This window comes from Aplidium turbinatum, chromosome 6 (genome assembly GCF_918807975.1).
Source record: "Aplidium turbinatum chromosome 6, kaAplTurb1.1, whole genome shotgun sequence".
Lineage (NCBI taxonomy): Eukaryota > Metazoa > Chordata > Ascidiacea > Aplousobranchia > Polyclinidae > Aplidium > Aplidium turbinatum.
In genome coordinates this window covers 26,083,363-26,104,938 of record NC_137477.1, presented here as the reverse complement: position 1 = coordinate 26,104,938, position 21,576 = coordinate 26,083,363, and the positions used below count along the sequence as shown (strand labels likewise).

The 21,576-nt window shown below is 39.0% G+C and overlaps 2 protein-coding genes across 2 annotated transcripts in view; one reads left to right on the top strand and one right to left on the bottom strand.

The window, feature by feature from the left end:
• Positions 1–5,113: 5,113 nt before the first annotated feature.
• LOC145771523 (tyrosine-protein kinase BAZ1B-like) overlaps positions 5,114–21,576 on the bottom strand; it is a 32,255-nt gene continuing 15,792 nt past the window's right edge. Inside the window, exons 16-24 of the mRNA XM_082583219.1 lie at positions 21,192–21,308; positions 20,578–20,752; positions 17,953–18,210; positions 17,197–17,287; positions 13,088–13,218; positions 7,819–7,913; positions 7,601–7,726; positions 6,615–6,867; positions 5,114–6,019 (exon numbers count right to left, since the gene is read on the bottom strand). Coding sequence (XP_082439345.1) covers positions 5,680–6,019; positions 6,615–6,867; positions 7,601–7,726; positions 7,819–7,913; positions 13,088–13,218; positions 17,197–17,287; positions 17,953–18,210; positions 20,578–20,752; positions 21,192–21,308 — 1,586 coding nt within the window. The 3' untranslated portion in view covers positions 5,114–5,679. The remainder of the gene's footprint in view (positions 6,020–6,614; positions 6,868–7,600; positions 7,727–7,818; positions 7,914–13,087; positions 13,219–17,196; positions 17,288–17,952; positions 18,211–20,577; positions 20,753–21,191; positions 21,309–21,576) is intronic.
• On the top strand, positions 9,241–12,025 carry LOC145771524 (uncharacterized). The gene is made up of 3 exons (XM_082583220.1): positions 9,241–9,973; positions 10,364–10,494; positions 11,591–12,025. The coding sequence occupies exons 1-3, from the start codon at positions 9,642–9,644 to the stop codon at positions 11,770–11,772; spliced, it is 645 nt and encodes a 214-aa protein (XP_082439346.1). The 5' UTR covers positions 9,241–9,641; the 3' UTR covers positions 11,773–12,025.

Genomic DNA, 21,576 nt, shown 5'->3' with positions numbered 1-21,576 from the left:
CTTTACAACGAAAAGAAATTGCTTTTATTTTGAAACCGAACTATTTGTATCAACAACAAATTTTGCATCAAAATGGTTGAGTTCAAAATGATGAATTGTCCTTGTTTCAAAAAGCCTGTTAATTGTAAGCCAAAGAGATAGGACAATAAAGCAAATGTTTCGCTGAAAACCATTAAGTGCTTTCCCAAAATTCTTGATTCTCACACGAGACACCGTTGTCATCTGGGCAGCGATATAGTCTACTGCCCAATAATATTATAAAAGAAATTGACACGTTTGCTTGCCCAACTTCCGTTTGGTTTTTCTGTGTAAACTAGCTATTGCCTGGTAGGCTATTGTTTGCAACTTAAGCCATGTATTTTTTCGTTTAGTGTTTTTCAAGCTTAGTTTTCAATACGTGTGAAGCGTTTTTTTCTGAACTCCGTCGCACACAAAAGGTTGAACAACGCTGATGTTTACTCTTGTGTTTAATTTAATTTCTATAAATTCCAACACTTAATATTTCAAAAATTCTTCTGTGGTTGGCGAAAAATCAATAAAATATTGGTAGCATTTTCTTCTGCCAAAACATAGCGTAATTTTATGTGAGATGAACGGCGTAGAGATTAAGCTATGTAGCCTACCGGGGCGATGAAATATGAAAGCATTGATAGCGCTTTCATGATTGTAGGAAAGATCGAGGCGGCACAATGAAAGCGTGACTCACTGCTCAGTCATGACTTTTGCTTCAGACACTCAATCTTATGGCCGGCAAAGTATTCGTTTTTTCGCAAGCATACGTTGAATCAGTGTAAAACCGGGATGATTTCTTGATTGTTACACTTCTTGTTTTTATACTCCTCCAGTTCTGGTGGCATCAAATCAACAAAAACCAGCTTTCAGTTTCATGATCTGTTTTTTTTTTCTATTGAAAAGTTATCTTGTGTTGATGCTACAGGCGTTGATTCAATATGAAAAAGCTGGTTTTGATGGCTGGGAAATCGTTTTTTTTTTTTTTTTTATAGTGGAAGGTTGAGATCTTTTGCGATTCGTTGTAAAAAAAATTGCGTCAGGCGGATCCAGAAAGTAACGTTTGACTTTTAAAGTTATTTACATCAATTTAACGTCTAAAGGAGACATGAATGGAAAACGAAATAGGGGGCAAACCACCAAGAATTTGAACTTTTGATATTATTAAAGGCTGGTCAGTGGTCAGGACTTGGCGTTTCATTTCCTCAGACCTTCGGCGAGAGAAGGAACTTGATGATGATAAACGTCTAAAAGCTGAGTTGGTTTAAAAAAAAAGTGATGGCAATGAATGGGCTAAATCAGTGGTTCCCAAACTAGCCTACAAGGTCCTCTAAAGTAACAATAATAATGCTTGTGGTCCGGAAAACGAAAACATCTTAACCTTTCTGAATTGACGATACAAGCCAATGCCATCATAACGTGGATTCTCAGGAACGTTTACTATGGATTCGTCATCACGATTAAATGTAGCCTAACTGTCTGGAACTTTGAGCCTTTTACCGTTTGAATTATCCGGTTGCAGTGACTATAGGTAGCCACTTTAACATGTCAATTCTCAGTAAGACCCAATGAAACCACCAACCAATCAGAACATGTTTAAGTGGCTACCGTCCAATTGTGACCTTTCTAGCACTTAGCTGACACTCAGGATTGATCCGTCCTTTGCACGGTAGGTACTTTAACATTATCCACTCGTCGAAAAGGTACGCAATCATGCGTGACATGTTCATTCGCGATTCAGCTGATTTCAGTCATGTGACTCGACACGTGATATTCTGATCGAAAACTTTTGATACAAAAAAATTTAACTGAACGCTTCACCACAACCACCGTTGCCTAATGGTTAGGGCAGAGGAGTAGTAATTTCGATTTCGTGGGTTCGATTTCCACCCTCTGCTAATACTATTTTTTCTTCTGCAACTGAACTGAGTGCAAAAAGGATCTTAATGGTAGCCACTTTAACAAGTCGAAATTGTGACTAAAACACAAAGCAATTTCACATTGAAAAGCAGGCAGTCTTCGACGAGTGGGTGATGTAAAAGTGCCTACCCCTTTGAACTTTGTTTGGTGATTACAGAAGAAAAAAGAGTTTTGACAGAGGTGGGAATCGAACCTACGTCATCGAAATTTAGGTTACTATGGCTACGGCAGAACGTTCACTTAATTTACTTTCTATCAGAACTGCTTGCGTTCTTTTGTTGTACTTCTCACTTCTGATTAGTTGAAACAGTGACCGGATGCCTGCGTCCCACTCCCAGACCATTGGACAATCTCTCCATTCTCGCTGGCATCCAACCCGCTGAGCTTCGTCGCGAAGAAGCCACTCTGTCCCTCGGTCGACGGGCACTGGAGCCTAACCACCTTCTCTACCACAAGATCTCTGCTCTCCCAAACGAGCACCCCCGTCAACCGAAATCAAGACACCCATTCGTGCCAGCCGCTCAACTTCTTATCAACGAAGATGATGTACAGGACATCTCTGCGGCTGCTTGGGCAAACCAAGAATGGAGTTCTGAATGGAAGTCAACCGCCACCAGACTCTATTCGCTCATCCCCGACACACGCCCCATCGGTCTAACACTACCAAGACAAGCATGGGTGCGCCACAACCGTCTTCGTACGGGCGTCGGGCTTGTCCGCTCAACTATGCACCAATGGGGAATGGCCTCTTCCTCCTCCTGTGAATGTGGTGCCGAAGGAACAGACCGCAGACCACATCATCAATAACTGCTCCATCTTCAAGCCACCTAACGGAGTGGAAGGTCTGCGTGTCGTGGATGATGAAACCAAAGACTGGCTGCTCTCTAGTAGCCTTCCAGTGTAGTCCGGGAGCATCGTGAATCTGGAGTGGTAAAAGGATAGACCCTCGGCCCCAGAGGCTCACACGACGACGGTTGAAACGCTATTCTACATGTACTTATGATTGGTTAACTGCTTCAAAGCTTTATTGGCTCTTACAAAAGTTGTTATGTTAAAGTGGCTACCCAATGACAAGGCTATACAAACAACCATGGTCCCAAATCAATAAACTTTTGTAAGGGGTAGGCTATGAATACCAGTCAGATCCAGGATGGCCTCTTCCTGTAAATGTGGTGCCGAGGAATAGACCGCAGATCATCGACGGCTGTACCATCTTCACGTCACCTAACGAAGTGGAAGGTCTGCGCGTCTTGGATGATTGAAATAAAATAGTGGCTGCTTTCTAGTAGCCTTCCTGTGTGTAGTTCGGTAACATTGTGAATCTACGGTGGTAAGAAGATAGACCCTCGGCCCCAGAAGCTCACACGTCGAATACTAGGCTAAGGGATAGGCTATGTTAAACTGGAAATCACAGTAATTGTGTGATGGTTTGTTAATCACGTGGCAGTCACATTCGCATGGACACTTTGGGGCATAATCTCAACCCCACTAAAGTCTTGCTGATACAGAGCCTTACCCTGTCTTGATTGTCAAAATTTATTGAACGGCAGACAACTCTCTCTCACGTTTGCTTCAAAGAAGCCTGGACTTCATTCCAACACGTTAGGGTCGACCAGTTGTTTGCAGTGGTTGGTTTGGTTTTTGAATCTTTATCTTCCGACTGACAAAGCCTTGATCGGTTATTTCTGGTAGTTTCGCATACTTGCAGAGGCTCTTGACACACGCCGGTTACCGAGATTGGCAGAGTGAAGTTTTCAGATTGTTGAAGTGTTGTTGCAGGGAAATTATTTCATTCACTAGGTGCCCCTGAATGAAGAGCGGTCCTGAAATGCGTTACTCAAGCGCACACCCAGAAAGCCGAACAAGCACCCCGTGAACTTGAGCCGGGTGCGTAACCACTGAGCTCACGGAGCGGAAGTGGCTCCTCCACTTCTTTCTATCGTTGGCATCTTTCAACACTAGACAACTAAAAGTAGCGATGACAATGTCATCGTATTTTATTACCATAAATTTTGGTGCATCATAAAAAAATGACGATAGCACAGAAATACCTTTCGTCAGATTTAATGCTTGCTTGTACGCATTTAGTAGGCTGGAATAACAAAGATATTTCGATTGGGTACCATTAGGCTACTACTGCTTAGGCTACATATTATTGAGCGATGGGCAGACAGCAATGCAGAGAATGGCTGCAATTGAGCATCAAAAATTGATTTACGACGCTTACAATCCAAGTTTCGTTTGGACTATTTAATTAAAAAAAAAAAAAAAAAAATCACATAAATAATTCTATTAACAAAAAATGGAAACTTTCAAAATTTCTGACAACGATAGTGAAAGAGTGTCGTTAAAATGCAAAGAATGTTTTGCGTAAAGTCACACTGCACACTTTCGATTGCTTTGGTAAAGTTGGGGTCTGGTAAAGTAAGCTATACCTAATCTGTTCAATGACATTATCTTGAGTCAAGTAATACACGCAGTCGCATTCAAATAAAATTGAATGACATCCGCTTGGCTAACTGGAATAGACTGATACAATAACGTAAGTACAGTTAAATGATCCTCACTGGCCACATTTTTGATTCAACTTGCGTAAATTTTGACATAAAACACGAGCAGTGCTCACCTTTATTTTGCAAAACGGATATTGATAGTTCTAATTATTTGTCTTGCGACGTCTGCATACAGCAGAGAAAGTCACGCAAATTTAGAGTTACATCTTCAACAAATTAAACTAAAAATACACATGTTTTCAACAAGCATTTAAAAATTAACAAAAAGATTTTAACGTCGATTGTTTTTCCGTCTTTTAGTAAATCAAACAATTACTGGTATATGTTGCAGAATAGTAGAGGAGATGGTACTTCATGTGGGTCGACAATCCAGTTCAAACACTTGCTACGTCGATTGATCGTGTGAATAATGTCACATCAACGTGGCGTTTACACCTGGAATAATCCAGCAGACGACATGGACTACTCTCCCAGTATTGAAACTTAAAGGTGCAATTTAAGAGCAAGATAGTCGTAGTGCTCAGTCCATCTGAAATACAGAGTCCAAAACGTGGAATTTAAACTCATGTCCATTGTACAGTTAGCATTTTGGTTTCTGTGTCTGACTCAGATCAAACAGTGCAATTCCATAAAAAAACAGCGCATGCGCAGTCCCAAGAAACACCAGAGGACAACTTAATTTGCGTCTATTTGACGTAATACAACATACACCAACTTCGATGGAGATGATGAAAGGTCAAAGTTGGTACAATACAATATGAACGTACACTATGTACAAAGCAACACTACACTACAACTAAATGTTATAAACGTATAATATTCAGTGTGAATCAAAAAGAGAATATTTCACGTTGATCAAACGTAAAAAACACAATCCAGTAATCGGTAAAACCAAACAGGTTACGGAAAGGAAACAGAAACGAGAGTGGCAGTTTTTCGCAAAGCTGTTGGTTTCTATAAGTTTTTTTTTAATGTTTTAGCTATTTTTGTTTGTTTATACAACAATAGAACACATAGAGTTGATGTAAAAAACGGCACAAGTGGTGGAACAGAACTCTCATCAACCACGAAGAAACAATTTCCTAAAAAAAAGACGTCAGTGCGCAGACACGCCGTGACTTGGTGAACAGTATCCGAACACAAACAAACGTTCATTTGACATCAAAACAACGTTAGGAACGTTGGATTGAGGCAAAAAAGGAACAACCTTGCTACCGACGGAAGGATCTCCGGATATTCATCCGCTCACTGCGTTCTTGAAGCGACTCGCCAAGTAATCATGCTGGTCTTCGTTCAATTTGTTCTCGCACATTCGAATGAAACCGGCCTCTAGTTTGCTGGCCTGCTTCACGACATACGAGTCCTGGGCGTTATAGTTGGCCGCGTTGTCTAGAATAAGGCGCATGTCGTCTATGAGGTGCTTGAACGTGTAAACGCTGTCCTCTGCCGTACGTGTCATAACGACTGTGAGGTCCTCATCTTGGGAAAGATCGATTTTCTCAAGTATCTTTTGAAGACACATCGGCTTGCGAATGATTTCATAATAATCTGGAACCTCTTCCTCATCAACAGGATCCCTTAAAGAGAAAACAAGAAGAGTTAGTAAAATATTGGTAAAAACAAAGGCCAAGTAAAGTTCTCATATCAGGAAGCCAGCGCCACAGGAACTTTCATGCAAAACCACATTCCTTTGTTTCAAGCGGATAGTAGAACACGAAGTATTTTGCATTCACATAACATAATACAATCGTTCTTGGCTAGTGTCGAACGCCTCGCGGACTAGACCGCGACCCAGTAGTTGCTAACACACGGTGAAAAAAATTCCGAAATGAGATGAATATTTAATTATTAAAGTGCCTTGTTATTCACGCAGCAACGGTTTGCTGGCTTCATTTTTATTAATCAAAACTGTTATAGCATCATCAGTCTAACAACGCCAAACCTTGACGTTGTTAGACTGATGAGTCGGGATATAGCGTAATCAATTTCTGATTAATAAAAATGCTGGTAAACTGTTGCTGCGTGGATAACAAGGCATTTTATATTATACTATTGATTATGAGACAGTCAACCGCTTCAAGCTGACAGTTTGCTTGGGTTAGGTGATCAGTAACAGAAAGGTTTTATAAGACGATTCAATGAGGTTGAAGCTACATTACATTAAAGCTTCACCTGAACAGTTCCGTGTACTGGTATTTCATTAATTTCTTGACAATATCACGACAGCAATAAGCTTCCTCCTCTTCGTCCATATCCATGTCATCGTCATCCTCTTTTTCTTCTCCAGACGACCGATCGTCCATGTCATCATCATCGTCGCTATCATCATCCATGTCCGACTCTTCATCCGATTCCTCATCGGAGGTTTCGGCCTTGAACTTGACTTTTCGATTTCGTTTGGCGCCGGCTCGAGTCGCAGGAATTTCTGAAAAAAAAAAGATTTTCTTGAAAGCAACAAAACTTGGGAGCAAAATGGTAAAAACGCCTGGTTAATCTCATCAAAAAAACAAAGAGCTCAAAATGTGGATGCTAAACTCATGTTGAGCATACGTTTCGAAAACTAAACTGTCTTCATCTTCAATGGTATTAAATAGTTTTCGAAACGTTTGCTGAACTTGAGGTTAGTAGCTACATTAGAAAAATACCATCACCCATCGACTCGATGACTTAGTGGTTAGTGTGGCCGGCTCTGAATCGGCAGACATGAGTTCGATGACCTGTCAGGTCATACCAAAGAGTTTTCAAAAGTGGTACTGAATCTAGTTTCTGCTTGGCAGTCGGCACTTAGCAAAAGGAATAAATTCAGAACAATAATATACTCGGCTGCGCCTCTATACGGCTGCACTGACACTGTCTGCTTTGAAAAGCGCTGAGAGCTGCGATGAATACAGCGCTATATGAGAACACAAAATTTACGCATACACAATTTAATCTAGAAGGAATTTTGTTCCAGATGCTTAAGAGAGTCATTTTAACTAGCATTTACATAATAATTCTTTTTTTCACTTCTATTTTTGTTGAGGTCTTCACTTCCTAGCTTAAAGTTGGCCTATATTTGTAAGTCTTTGTCAACATACCGCTTAAAATTAGTTTCAGAAAGAGCTAGAAATTGTTTAATAGATAGATGTTGGGTTAAAATACGCGAGTATATATGTTACCGTCTTCTTTATATTTGGTTAGTTTCTTTTTTTGTTGGATCCGGGAAGATCTTCTTTGTCCATCGTCTTCTTCCTCAGACTCTTCTTCTGAGTCCTCGTCTGAAATGTCCGATTCATCCTCGTCTTCTGTTCAAAGACAAGCAAAAACAAGATAAGCTTTTCATGAAAACAAAACCTTGATTTAATTAAGATGCGTAACAATGAAACTCATCTCTTACCCTCCCCCTCTGAGTCCACCTGGTCCTCTTTAATATCTTCACCCACATTCATATCGGCATAGTTCCTATTCCGTGTTCCTCGCCTTTGAGAGTAACTGCAAAATTCAAGAAACCAAAAGTATTCATAATCTGTCTGTAACGTCACAATTTAAACTATGACGTCATATACTGGGCAATTTATAATGGGCTAATGGACTTCATTCAGTTCTAAAATTCAAAGAAAATGAAGGGGTGTACCAGCAAACATCTGTAGGATTGGCCCATGGTACTAGAGAAGGATCCACAGAGAATACAAACTGATATATCCGAATTGATCGGAAGATCGAAACACTGGCCTTTGTCCGTAGTTACTTTTAATAATGTCTTTTTAGACATTCTTTTTGGACAATAATGTCTTTTTAGACATTACTTTTAAAGGGGCAGACAACCCCATTTTCAAATGCAAATTGAGAGTTGAAATACATAAAGGGGATATTCAAAAACACGTTGCACTTGTTTTTATGAAAAAGTACCCATTTGTTCTCGCGCAATCTTAAAACAAAGTTTTGGTTTTGCAATTCGAACACACGCCGCCTCAACTGTTGTCAAAATAAAATATTTGCTTACGTGACGTCATAACCAGACTTTGGCAAAAACATTTTGCTGGTTTAAGGTGTTGAGTGCAGCTGCAGATAAGGTTTGAAGCGTTGCAGCAGTAGATAATAATAATAATAATAATATATGAGATGTTGTAAAGCAGAGTGCTTATTCATCTTTCAATCACGTACAGTAAACAACTAATAAGGATAATAACAATATTAAGATTAACAGAGGTATCAACAGTGATACACACGCAAAAGTAAACAGCTATATAAGGTAAAAAGACACACAAAAACAATACCAAAATTTTTGTTATTGTACTAAAGCAATATTGGTATGCATCAATTAGGCAGTGACTACTGGAATGCCTAATGCTAACAGTGTAATTGAACACTAGTGTTGGTACAGTAATAACAGTAGGCTACACAATCACAACAATAAATAGTACACTACAGTATTAGATATTGGCAACAACAGTATAAATAGAAGGTAACGTTAAAAATGTTGGAAACAAAACTTACTGTGGTAAGCTTACACAAAACACAACATAAAAATTAGAAACATTGTGGGGTGTACACAATATCCCGGTTTTGGAAAAATTTATCTAACGAAGCTTTGAACGAATTTACACTTGGCGAAGTAACCACATGTTCAGGGAGACTGTTCCACCCATTGATCACACGGCAAGTAAAAAAGTTACTAAATTTTCTGGTCTTGGGCCTTGGCTTTTCCAGCTTAAGGCTGTGTCCTCTTGTAGCAATGTTTTTCAGGTCCAGTGTGAATAGATTGTTGACATTGACATCATACAAGCCATGCATGTATTTAAATGTTTCGATAAGATTATCACAAGTAAAAATTTTAGCTCAGATTTAGTTTATTGTAGCTTTGATACTAGATTACATCATTTTAGAGACCATACTACACATTTACACTAGGCCTTGCACTGTTTGCAGGAAACAAGCAAATGCGATTATTTTGCTTCAGTGCTACAGAATGGTTTTGATGGGATTTAGTAACAAGAGGTTTAGACAGTCAAGGGTTGTAGGGGCTTAAATTTATTTATTTTTCATCTTTAGTCATGTTTGTGTACTATCAGACATGTTTGTAGGCCTATCAGACAGGCTAAACTAATATGCCTACCTCAATATACGGTACATGCTTTCCCAGTGCCATACCTTACTTGAATAGATTAAGCTAAACCTGTTACAGTTTTATACTCATCATGACAAGTCGATGTGTTGTGTATGACTGTTCAGTGTTCATCTGGTGGTTCTTCATACAAGAAAATTGAAATGGGACAAGTTTGTAAACACCACAAGAGTATGGCCAGGAGCAACAGAGACCAGCATAATAATGCCGACTCCATTTCAAGGAAACAGATTTTCAAAATCTTCAATTTAACATGGGACTTGCCACACAGCATTAAACCGCAATGCATGCCCTTCAATTATTTTCAAAAAAATCCATTTCAACAACTCTGCAACCTTTGGAGTCAAGGTCCAGTGGGGAGACAACTCCACAACAAAATTCCAATCCATCCATACGACCGGCTGTCAGGAAACGTCAAGTTCTTGAAGTAATTTTGAGTTAACAATAATGTTACTACATGTTTGTTATAAAGTACCGTACATAAATTGGGGAATGGGGAGTACTGTACCATCCTTGAGAAATTGTTTTTCATATATGATAATTTAGAATACCTTCCGGCTAAGCCTATTACATTTTAGTTGCTGGCATAGCGATTCCTATCCTAGCTACATGTAATTTTAAAATGACCTATCTATAACTCACCAAGTATATTAACAAAAACAAGTCCTTGACAAACTGGTGTTTATTCATTTACTGGCTAGCACGATATGCAACGGTAATGTAACAGTACATAAATGTGAGTTTTCTTTATTAGCCTACTGTCTTGTAATCTTGAGTTGTATTGTGCTGTTTTGTAATGTGCTTTTTGTGTTCATAGTTGTCCTGGTATACTGATGGGTCAAGCCAAACAAAAATCGTTATTTGTTATGCCGCAACACAATACAACATATCGGATTTTCGTGTTTGTTTGTCAAAAGGATGCCATGAAGCCAAGGAGTGTGGCAAAAGGTAAGAAATTTTAACTCTATAATAAACTAACATATGAAATAACGGGTGGCGATGATGTCGTCCCCTCATACATCATACATTGCTTGCTGCTTTTGAGAATCATGCTGCCAAAATGAGTTTCATTTGTAAAACTGCTTGTGTCTTGGTTGGTTTTGAATCTTTATCCTCGGACTGGCAAAGCCTTGATTGGTTATTCCTGGTAGTTTCGCATACTTGTGGAGGCTCTTGACACAGGGCTGGTTACCGAGATTAGCAAAGTTGAAGTTTTTCGATTGTTGAAGTGTTGTTGCTGGAGAATTCACTAGGTGCCACTGAATGGGAAGCAGTCCTGAAAGTGCGTTGCTCAAGCGCACACTCCGAGAGTCGAACTTGAGCCGGGCGCGTAACCACTGAGCTAACGGGGCGGGATGGGAAGGCCTATTATTGGTCAACATTTTTGTTACGGATTTGTTATAATAGATGTAATAAAAGATAAGTTTTTATTGGCTTGTAAGTGCAAACATCATTTTGGTCTGCATTTCTTTTATACTATGCATAGACAACTTGTAACTGCATTTCTTTTATATAATACTATGCATAGACAACTTGTAACTGCTATTCATTCCAACAAGAATAGCAGCAGGTCTACCGCTAGGTTTCGGGTTAGCTATCCGAAAGCAAAGCATAAGGAATGAGGCTATTCTCTAAAAACGATCAAAGAAAACCCCACTTACCATAAGTTATCTATACACCATAATTTTATGAAATTAGCAATATTCCAAAACTGCTACTTTATAATATGTGTACTGTGTAGTTGTAGTATGTGATTACCCAGTCAGCAAAATCAATCATTTTTACATTGATTCAACGTTTTGCAGACGTTGAAACAATGTAAAAATGACGGATTTGACGCAAATTTTGTCATTTTATTATTCATTTATTTGACGCAAAATTCGTCATTTTTACATTGATTCAACGTTTGCAAAACGTTGAATCAATGTAAAAAGGACTGATTTCGTTGACTGGATAAGCATGTGCGGTAAAGTGAAATGTGTGCAGCAATCATTGTGACTACCATACATTTTTATTGATTTAAAATGCATTATCTTTTTTAAAGATCATGCCAAGAGCCTTTTGAAGATTGCATTGTGTGAAAGGGAAACATTGGCAGAACACCGAGAAGAATGGGAAAGCACACCTCTTTCCATGCATTTATGCTTAGACGTTTGCATCCAGATGTTTCTGATGCAATTGCATCTTATTTTTCACGGTTTTCTAACCAAAACCCGTCTTAAATGATGTAGCAAATGCAATACCTAAACGTGGGCAATCATGTTGTATTATATTCATGTAACCAAAAGTTGCTTTTAAATACGTTATAGGCACATTGTCTACAGACAATTTGTTCGGTGGATCTGGGGTTACCTTTGTCATTCAATCCGTGTGCCTCTGCCGTCATGCGTTGTTTCGGCTGTTAGGTCGAAATTTTCAAGTGAACATAGAAAATATGTTGGATTTAAATTATCCTGATTTGAAATAAAAAGAAGTCACAATTCAAAGTCTGCTTCAAGAAAAGCTTTGCCGTGTGCATAGAGAGAGTGATTTTTGTACTTGTACACTAAAGTATACCTATCAGAGTTCTTGAGAAAAGGTTCCTAGTTCTTTATAAACTAATATTGTGCTTGCCTGAAGCTAGTTGCTTTCGGTGTTCATTTTATCAACTACTAAGCTGCTTAAAATCGACATAAATAGTTCATTGCATTTGCTGGAAACGACACCATAAGCGATCTCTTACTCTGCATTTCAAATGCATCTTGCATGAACATACGAGCAGCTTGTACCGTTATGACGTCACGTCCGATTATGGCACGGTTCAGTGAGCACGCGTCGCTCTGAAACTAAGGGCTAACTAAAACGGCCCTACAAAGGAAACGCAATGAAATTAAGGAAAAATTTCAACGACAACCACTTATTATACATCTCTAGAGCACTTACAAAGAAAAAAATCGAAAAGTATGGTTTGGGGTTTACTGCCCCTTTAAAGAAATAAAAAAGAGTCAAAAGGCATGTAAATTTCACTTTGTGTGGAGCTACATGTACTTGAGAGGTTAACTGTTATTTTTTTATTCACTTGTTGATTCATTCAGTATGACTATGATCTTTACTTCACAAGCAACTAAAATGCAAGTACGCAAGTACATTTCAAAAAAAGGAAAAATATCGCTTCAAGCCAAGATGCAAAACTGAGCTTAAAGCAGGGTGGAACTTTGTATCCCGCGCTTTACGACTTTTTCAATTTTATTTTCTCAAATAAGCTGCTTCGGTAAAATACAGGTTTTCTATCTTTTGACCCGGCCACGCACTCACAATACAAAAAAAAACATTAACTCAGCTCTGCCTAGAGACACTGCAGTACCAAAACAACCCGTTGGTTCGGCATAGCGAGCTTTGACTGTCAGCCCATCTCCAAACATGAATTCAATACAAGGGCCTGGAAACGCTCAACATCACAGGTAGTAAACTAAGAACAGACACAACATTCGGTTTACCAAAGGCCATGCGTACACCAAACGTTCATACGTCAAACAGCAGATTAAGTTATTGAATCGCTTACACTCGGCGGTAGTGGTACATGTTCCAATTGATGGAGTTGTTGAGGATGGCCAGGAGCAGCGAGAAGCGGGAAAACAACGTTGTCTCCTCGACAGCTTGCCTCCACTGCGCGACATGACGCTCGGCGCGAATCTACATAGAAATGAAGCTTTTTATTCGTCAAGAATTACAGGGTGAACAGAAAGTACTTGGACCAACTTATAAACGATTTATTAATAGGAAATAAATAAAATTTCATCAAAAAGGTATTACAATGAGAGCTTACAATACTAGGAATAAATTTATTTATTTTCAATGTTGCCGTCCTTCACTTGGATAACTCTCTCAATTCTTTGTTGGAAGTTTTCGACCGAGGCACGTAGCTCATCCTGTAGTATTTTGGCCCATTCCCGCAGGAGTAATTGCTTCTGAGCATCAACAGTTGGGTGAGCAATGGAATAGGCCTTTACTTCCAATAACGACCACATACAAAAGTTCATGAGGTTCAAATAAGGCGATGAGGAAGGCAACATTTCCTTGATCTAGATTCTAGAATCTTGAAAGTTGACGTGAGCACCAGTCCTGAATCTTTGAGGTGTGGAATGGTGCACCGTCTTGCTGGAATGCGAAGGGCTGATCTTTGTAGTGTTTCTTCATCTCTTCAAGGGCTGGAACCAAAATATCGTTGATGTAGCGATCTGAATTCATTTTAACTACTTGTTCCACGAAAATCAGAGAAGACTTCTAAGTTTTGGAGATGGCAGCCCACACCATGACCGAAAACGGTTTTTGACGGCAGTAAACTATTCTCACAGAATCTTTAATATCTGCTGAAGACTTTGCATAAATTCTGTCATTTTGATTATTGAACTGAGCTTCAATTGTGAAGAGTTTTTCGTCTGATGAAATGATCCCTTGCCATGCCTGCCTTCAGTTCTTTGAGAAGAATCTGTGCTCTTTCAAGCATTTGCTTTTGGAGAGGTGTAAGGAACTGCCGTGTTCTCATCTTGTAAGGAGACAACTGAAGATCCTTTGCACAATGGTTCTCATTGTGTTGGTCAACATTTCAAGTGTTGGTCACATTCACGTCTTTGGCCATTTGACGGATGAATTTGTTTGGATTTCTCCTCACCCTTTCTCGGACAGCCTTAACCACTTTCTTTGTTTGAGCAATGCCAGATTTTCCACACCTAGGACGATCTTCAGATGTATCAAGTTCCTTAAATCTATTCACAACTTGGTAAACGGTGGATATTAGGGTGCCACAGGCGCCCTCATGTGGCCGAAATCACCTGAACTTTTTTTCTGGTGTGACATTTCACATATTAAGGCACTTTGCAAAGTTTGATTGAGATTGGACAAAAATTGGATGTGCAGATTGAAAACGAAAGTCTAAACTGAAATACAGTAAAATTAGGGGATTTCCCTAGTTTGAACATCAGTTTTTTTGCTATTTCTCATCTTTTTCTCAACATTGAAACAAGGTAAATTCAAGAATTAGGTTAGGAGACCAGTGCCAGTATGTCAAGATCTCAATTGAGGTCAAGCATGACAGCTCCGCGCCTGTTACATTGATTCACCATCTTGCAACATTGAATCAACATAGCTGGCTTGACCTCACTCAGGGTCTTGGAATAATGGCTTTAGTATTTCTTCTTCTGTTGAATCAGTATTGCAGCGCCCAGGAAAGCTTAGTATTAAACCCATACAAGTTGTGACTTAATCTGGGAGAATATAGCAGACAGCAAAGATAAGGCAGGTAGCCTACTGTAAGAAAGGGATTATGTTACCTTCGCTTCTTGCAGGAAAGGCTAATAATGTTGCAAAACCTATGGTTGTATTGTTTTTTAGGTTATTCTACTAATGATAATTGATACGGTAGTGCTTTTACAAATTGGTCTGGTTAGTATTACAATAATGAACAGCCAGTCTCAGAATGCTGAGAAACAGTATCTTCTTCTTTCTACTATTCCAACGAAAGATGATCAGAAAATCAAGGAAAGTAAACTGCCAACTTATCATCAAGTGATTTTAAGCTTTCTTGCCTGCAGGAGCTTGAATCTCAAAATCCCACGAAAAGGAAAATCCAAATATCAGTAGATGCAGCAAACGAGACAGTGAAGGACATCTTAACGTTTTACTACAAAGCTAATATTCCAACAATTCATCCAAAAAAAAATGCCTCAAAAAAATTCAATGTTTTCGAGATGAAATGAGTCTTATCTTCAAAATTCAGATCGAATACTTCCATAGGAGTGATGGAAAGCAATCGGAAAGGATTAAGGAATTTAAAAAGAAATTCAATTGACCTTTCCTTTCTGGCCTCGCGATGTAATGAAGAAGATGTCAATTGAGGAAGATAAAGAATTTTTGTGGAGCATGCAAACTACCAGAGAGGCGTCAATGGCAGGGAGAGACAATGCTTTGCGTAAAATGTTGAAACGAAAACATTCTAGAAAAGAAGCAGAAGTGCAAAGGAAAGAAAAAGAAATAAAACGTCAAGAGGCTGAATCCAGCAGCAAAAGTAACATTTTACTTTCTTCTAGCGATGATACCAGTGATGAAGTGACTGCAGTTAACACTGCCAAGCCTTCTACATCCACAGGAAGTAAAAGGAGTCACCGTCGAGTTGTAAAAACCGGTACCACAATATTTGTACCACACGACATTTTACGATCACCTGGTTTAGTGGCCACAAGTTTACTAAACAGAATAACACCAACTGCATTATCTGCAACACTACACTCGTTAATCAAGAGTTGTTCTGGTGAATCTATTCGCGTAAACTTAAACCACATGACGGCTCAAAGGTATAGAGTTGAAACGATTTTCAATATTTTTGAAGCAGTTAAAAAAGGTTGGATACCTCCTGAAGTTGGAACCATTCATTGGGATGGTAAAATGATGGAGTCACTAACAAACCCTAATAAGCAAGTTGATAAGCTTCCGATATTACTATCAGGTATTGGAGGCTCAAAACTGCTTGGTGTTCCTTATTTGCCTGCACAAACATCCGATCCAAAAGGAAAGCAAATAGCCAATGCAAGCATGGAATTGTTAAGCAATTAGAACTGTACTGCATGTCTTGCTGCAATGGTGTTTGACACCACAAGTAGCAATACGGGCCACAAAACTGCGGCCTGTATCCAAACACAAGATCATCTTGGAAAAGACCTACTTTGGGCAGCATGCAGGCATCATATTGGGTAGATAATACTGACGCATGTTTGGGAAGAACTCAAAATAGAAAGCAGCAGTGGACCCAACATTTCCATATTTCAACGCTTTAAAAGCAATTTTCAAACTCTTTCTGATAGCGCATCAGGTTGTTTTCATAGGTTACATCAAAATCGCACGAGGAAATTGATCTGCTTGCCAGCAAGCGGGAAGAATTGTCTAATGCATGAAACCTCATATTTTTAGGCATTTTTCATAAATTGTTGAACATATACAATTGACACATGGTCTGTACGATTGTAAATTAGTGAGTAAGTTCACCAGAAAGTATTCGAAGTTCAAATACTCCGTAACTGAGAAGAAATGTCTGAGTTTTGATGATTTAGAGAGGATTTTACTATTGAAATTGTGAAAATTTACCTTTAAAAACTTTAAACTTAATCTGCACGTCCAAATTTTATCAAAACTTATTGAAATTTCTCACATATGCTTTTTTTACCAAGTGTCACATATAAAAAAAAGTTCAGGTGTATTGGACGCAATTTTAATTTTTGAGGGGCGCCTGTGGCACCCTAGTGGATATGACCTGAGAGTTGGTTTCCCCGCGCGATACAGCTGAATGATGGCTTCTCTTTGGCTCATTTTCAACCGTATAATTAAACCCAAATTTTGGAGAATTTAGCAAGATATTTAACATAATTATTAAAAAAGTTCAAGGACTTTCTATTCACTCTGTGATGACATAATCGTGTTTTGTTCGCACAGCGACATCAGCGCACTTCACGTATCTCAATGACAATAAAAGAAAGTCTTTAGGTGGAAATGGATGTGTAATTGTGCATGTTGCCCGAAGGCTAACAACGAAATCCTGGTTTGATAATATGGTTTAGTAACCATTGTTCCAGTGGACAATCAAGCGAACTCCATTTAGTGATAAAATCATGATATTCTCACCCTCTCCCGGGATGATGGTGGCTCCGCATCCGCATTGTCGGTGTCTTTGTTTTTCTTGTCCGAGACTCCGGTCATGTACTTCAGTAAACATCTTTACAAAGAAAAAGAAATAAAGACAATGTGGTAATATTGCAAAAAAAAGAAAACACAAATGCGGTTTAGCCAAGAAAATGTAAAATTTTCAAGATTGAAAAAGATGCAACGAATTTTGCAACTGTACAATGGGATAATTGATCACCACCAGAGGCGTAACTCACATAGAGAAAAGCGGGGAGAAAGTTCCTCTTTAAGAGGGCCTCTGGGCCTTCATTTAAAAGTACGGCACCTATGAAAGGACCAGCAAACCCATTTTAGTTACAGCTGCGCTTCCTGGTACAAACTCTAAACCTCCAGTTACGTCACCGATGCTGATTGCAGAGAAACTAGCGTTTGCAACTGTACGCGCGAACAAAATAATAAATCCAGTCTGACAATTCAACAATCATGCTCAGTAAGATAGACGGTTTTTGAGCAAACATCGTTAACATGCATTTGCCGGAAAGAGTCTGGACACCGTCCCGTATCATCAGGGCTGCGCAGTTTCTATAATGACCGTCCCATGTCTCTAATCATTTTCATCAGCAACAGTTAGACCTCGCCTGGTCATACTGTCCTGTACTATTTCGTCACACAATTACAAGCAAAGAAAATTCAATTATAAACCGCAGTCAGAATCTATGCCAGGAGTTTGAAGAACTAATGCAGTATGATGCTTACGTCTTTGGTATAGCTTCAAAGAATTCCAAAAGCATTGCAGCGAATTCGGACACATTCTCTAGCATTGCGACACGTTGCTCGAAAACGTCTGGTTCATTAATGTTTGCAAGTCCTCCGCGACAAGCTTCACGAATTAACGTCTGAAAGTTTTTAGTGGCCTTTGCTCTCAACAATTCATCGCCGTCAGAGGGCAGTGTGGTGCGACGCACTGGGGGATCAGTAGAACGTTCGTACAGTGTTATCCTTTTGTTAATTGACCTGTAAAAAGTAGTCTGTTATAGTAGATTGACATCGATAATTATTTTACGCCCTGTGTAAATTCATTCTAAATGATAGAAGTATTAGACTATATCAGTGGTTCCCAACCGGGGTGCCGCGGCACCCTGGGGTGCCAATTGCAATGCTCAAGGGTGCCGCGAGATATTGCAATAGTGCGGCCCACTCTTTATTTTAACTTTAACTCGTTAAGTGCGGAATTTATTTATTTCTAACCGAGTTTCAGTGGGTATTAAGTTTCGCGTCTCGCAGTTATTCCCGGCTCCGCTTAGTAGGGAAGTCGCTGGGCTGGCGGTAAGCCTTCGTTTTCTCGCCCAGGAAAAACAGCGTGAAAGAGATTTTGACTCGTTGCTTTTCTTTCCCAAAAAACGTTTGAAAGGCATCATTATTGCCAGGTTTCACAATTTTATTTTGCGTTTCACGCGCACAAAGTCAAATTGCAGTGATGGATTATTGGATTGTGTGGCCCAGCACGATTATAAAGTTGCACGATTGTTTGTGAACCATTGTAAACCGATGGTTGGGTCAAGGTCAATTAAAGGATTCGTATCGTTAGCAAGCAGGCAAAATAGTGATATTATAACAACACACTGTTTTCTTCATCTCGAAGTTCTTGTCGGAAAAACATTAGGTTCAGACCTAAAAAAGTGTTAAACAAAGTTGTCAAAATGGTCAACTACATCAAAAGTAGACCACTTAAATCACGACTATTTGCCAAGCTTTGTAAGGAAATGCCAGCAAACTATGTTAATCTTCTGTTACATACCGTCCGAAGTAAGATGTTTGTCGCGAGGAAAAGCATTGTCACGAGTAGGCTATATGAGTTTCTCGGCAGTCGAGTGTAGCAAGAACAAGTGGTGCGGTACTGATGAGCCCAACCTCATGGCGAAACACGTGTCTATCGCTGAGTTCTTGCTACACTCGACTGCAGAGAAACACATGTTTTTGGGAAAATCTTGATGGCTAGTGTGGAGGCTGCACCGGTATGGTTAGCGAAACACAATGCTCGCTGTTCTATATAGTGAGCAGTCAGGTAGTGCTGACGCCAGGAAAATCGCTCCTTCTCAACTAGACTATATGAGTTGAAGGATGCAATGCTCTCTTTTTTCAGCCTTGAAAAGCAAAAGGAATTTTGTGAATTGCTTTGCGATTACAATTGGGTCTCCAAATTAGCGTATTTAGTAGATAGCTTCGACCATTTAAATAACGTAAATGTGAAAATGCAGGGCAAAAATGAAACTCTCTTAACTTCAACCGATAAAATGAAAGCACTGAGAGAAAAACTGCAAATGTGGTCCTTAAAAGTGGAGAACGAAAACTTTGACATGCTTTCACATTTCTCTGAAATGAAGAACAAAGAAGTTGTCTCATTAATAACTCAGCACCTAAAATCATTTGGAAGAAAAAATTTAGAAGTATTTCCCCAGCTTGTCCACGGAAAATTACGCATAGGTGAGATATCCACTTTTACTGGACTCTCGTATTGTTTTGAATGTTAAAGAAGAAGAATTAATTGACATTCGTAACGATAGAAATTTTAAGCTTATGCACAAGCAGATGACTCTCGACGAGTTCTGGATAAAAATTGAAAATGAATATCCTTGCGTTGAAAAGAAAGCTATTGTGCCTTTTCTACAGTTTTCCACGTCATACCTATGTGAGAGTGGATCTTCCGTATAAACGAACATAAAAACTAAAAAACGAGAACGACTGCTTATAGTCGAGGAAGATATGCGGGTGGCTTTATCGAATAGTGCCCCCAGATATTAAGGAACTTTCTGCAAGAAGTCAAGCCCAAATTTCACACTGACTAATTTTGAATAAATACATTTATTTACGCGCGCTATTAGGCCTATTTGAAATACAGAAACCTCACAAAATTGATCCAGTTTCGACAGGGTGCCGCAAACTATTTATCTCTTTGATAGGATGCCGCAAGGTCAAAAAGGTTGGGAACCACTGGACTATATGATAGAATTGTTTTTTAAACCAACACAAGTCGTCGATTATTATCAGAAATAGTTCACAGAACAAGGAAGTGCGTTGCAAGAACCTGGCCATTTTCTTATTTATTGACTGTTTTAATAATTAGGAGATTCACCTTGACATACAATTTGACCAGAATTAGAAAAAAGAAAAGAAAAATCTTGAATCTCGTGAACTTTTCAGTAAACAAGAAGAAATTTATTTAACTTATAGCTTATTTTTCAAATAAAATAGAAAAAATAACAAAATATCTTCATTAACAAATAGGCCTGACGTTGAAAAAAACTTAATTCGCCGCAAAAGCGCCGATAAATCATGAAATTTTGAGCCAAAAAGAAACTCTTCCTCAGAAATGCAGTGAACCTGTTGATATTGTCATAATTCTTTTTGAGAACGCTCAAGAGTTTGCTTTCTCTGACTCCATCCCGGAGCAGCATCTTCATGAGTGCATCCAGGGCTTCTTGTGAGTCAACCGACATCCACATGTTTAGACCTGGCTTCGGCCATGTCGCCTCATCTCGAGATTTCCGAAATCTTGCTGTGGAGAGAAACTTATGGTTTGATGGAGCTTTGCTGTATCGTAAACATACAAAACTTAGTAACAACAAGGTTTTAACAAACTTCATTCACGCGAAAAAATACAGATAAATTTTGTTTGCAACACTTCGTTGTGGTCCTATTAGGAATACTGGGATAGTCTAATAAAAATTACACCTGCAATAAAAAATAAACCGTGATTTTTTTCTGTGATACAACTTATACCAGTAGTTTACTTTCACGCTTTAAATATGACTATTGGAAGGATTGTACGTGGAACCATGTTAAAGGTAGAAATGATTGATTAGGTGAGATGCATTTAATAAATACCCTGACAGGACAGCAAGGATAACAAACGGAATAAATGTGGTGTTTGTGCTTGAAACATTAGCCTACTGACATAAATTTGTAGTTTTTTGTCTGAACAGTTGAACACTTACGTTTTTTCTTCGAGGGAGTACTGAGCCGTGATAGGGGGAGCTCATCCTCATCGGAGGAACACCCTGTGGTTTTGTTAGAAGGTGGGCATTTGGTTGGGGTTTTCAACAAATCGCAAGCTAAAAAAAAATTGACGCTTTGTGAAAAAATCAAGTATTGGTATCTGGAAGTCCTTGCACTCCTTGGTGCGTGAATTGCAACCAAATGCTTCATATAAATGTGCAGTTAAACAATAACGTGCTGTTGGATTGTGCTTAAATTAAACAAGCACGAGACGTGAGACTCAAAGTTTAAATAAAACCATGAAAAGTATGTCAGTGGCAACGTGTAGTAATGTAAACAACACGAAAACTAGAGCCTTTGAAAGTGTGGGAATGGTGGAGTAGA

Bases quoted from the DNA above. Each gene is read 5' to 3' on its own strand.
- LOC145771524 (XM_082583220.1), top strand. From the start codon at position 9,642: ATGACTGTTCAGTGTTCATCTGGTGGTTCTTCATACAAGAAAATTGAA. The intron at 9,974-10,363 runs GTAATTTTGAGT...TTGTGTTCATAG, and splicing joins GGAAACGTCAAGTTCTTGAA to TTGTCCTGGTATACTGATGG. The intron at 10,495-11,590 runs GTAAGAAATTTT...TCTTTTTTAAAG, and splicing joins GCCAAGGAGTGTGGCAAAAG to ATCATGCCAAGAGCCTTTTG.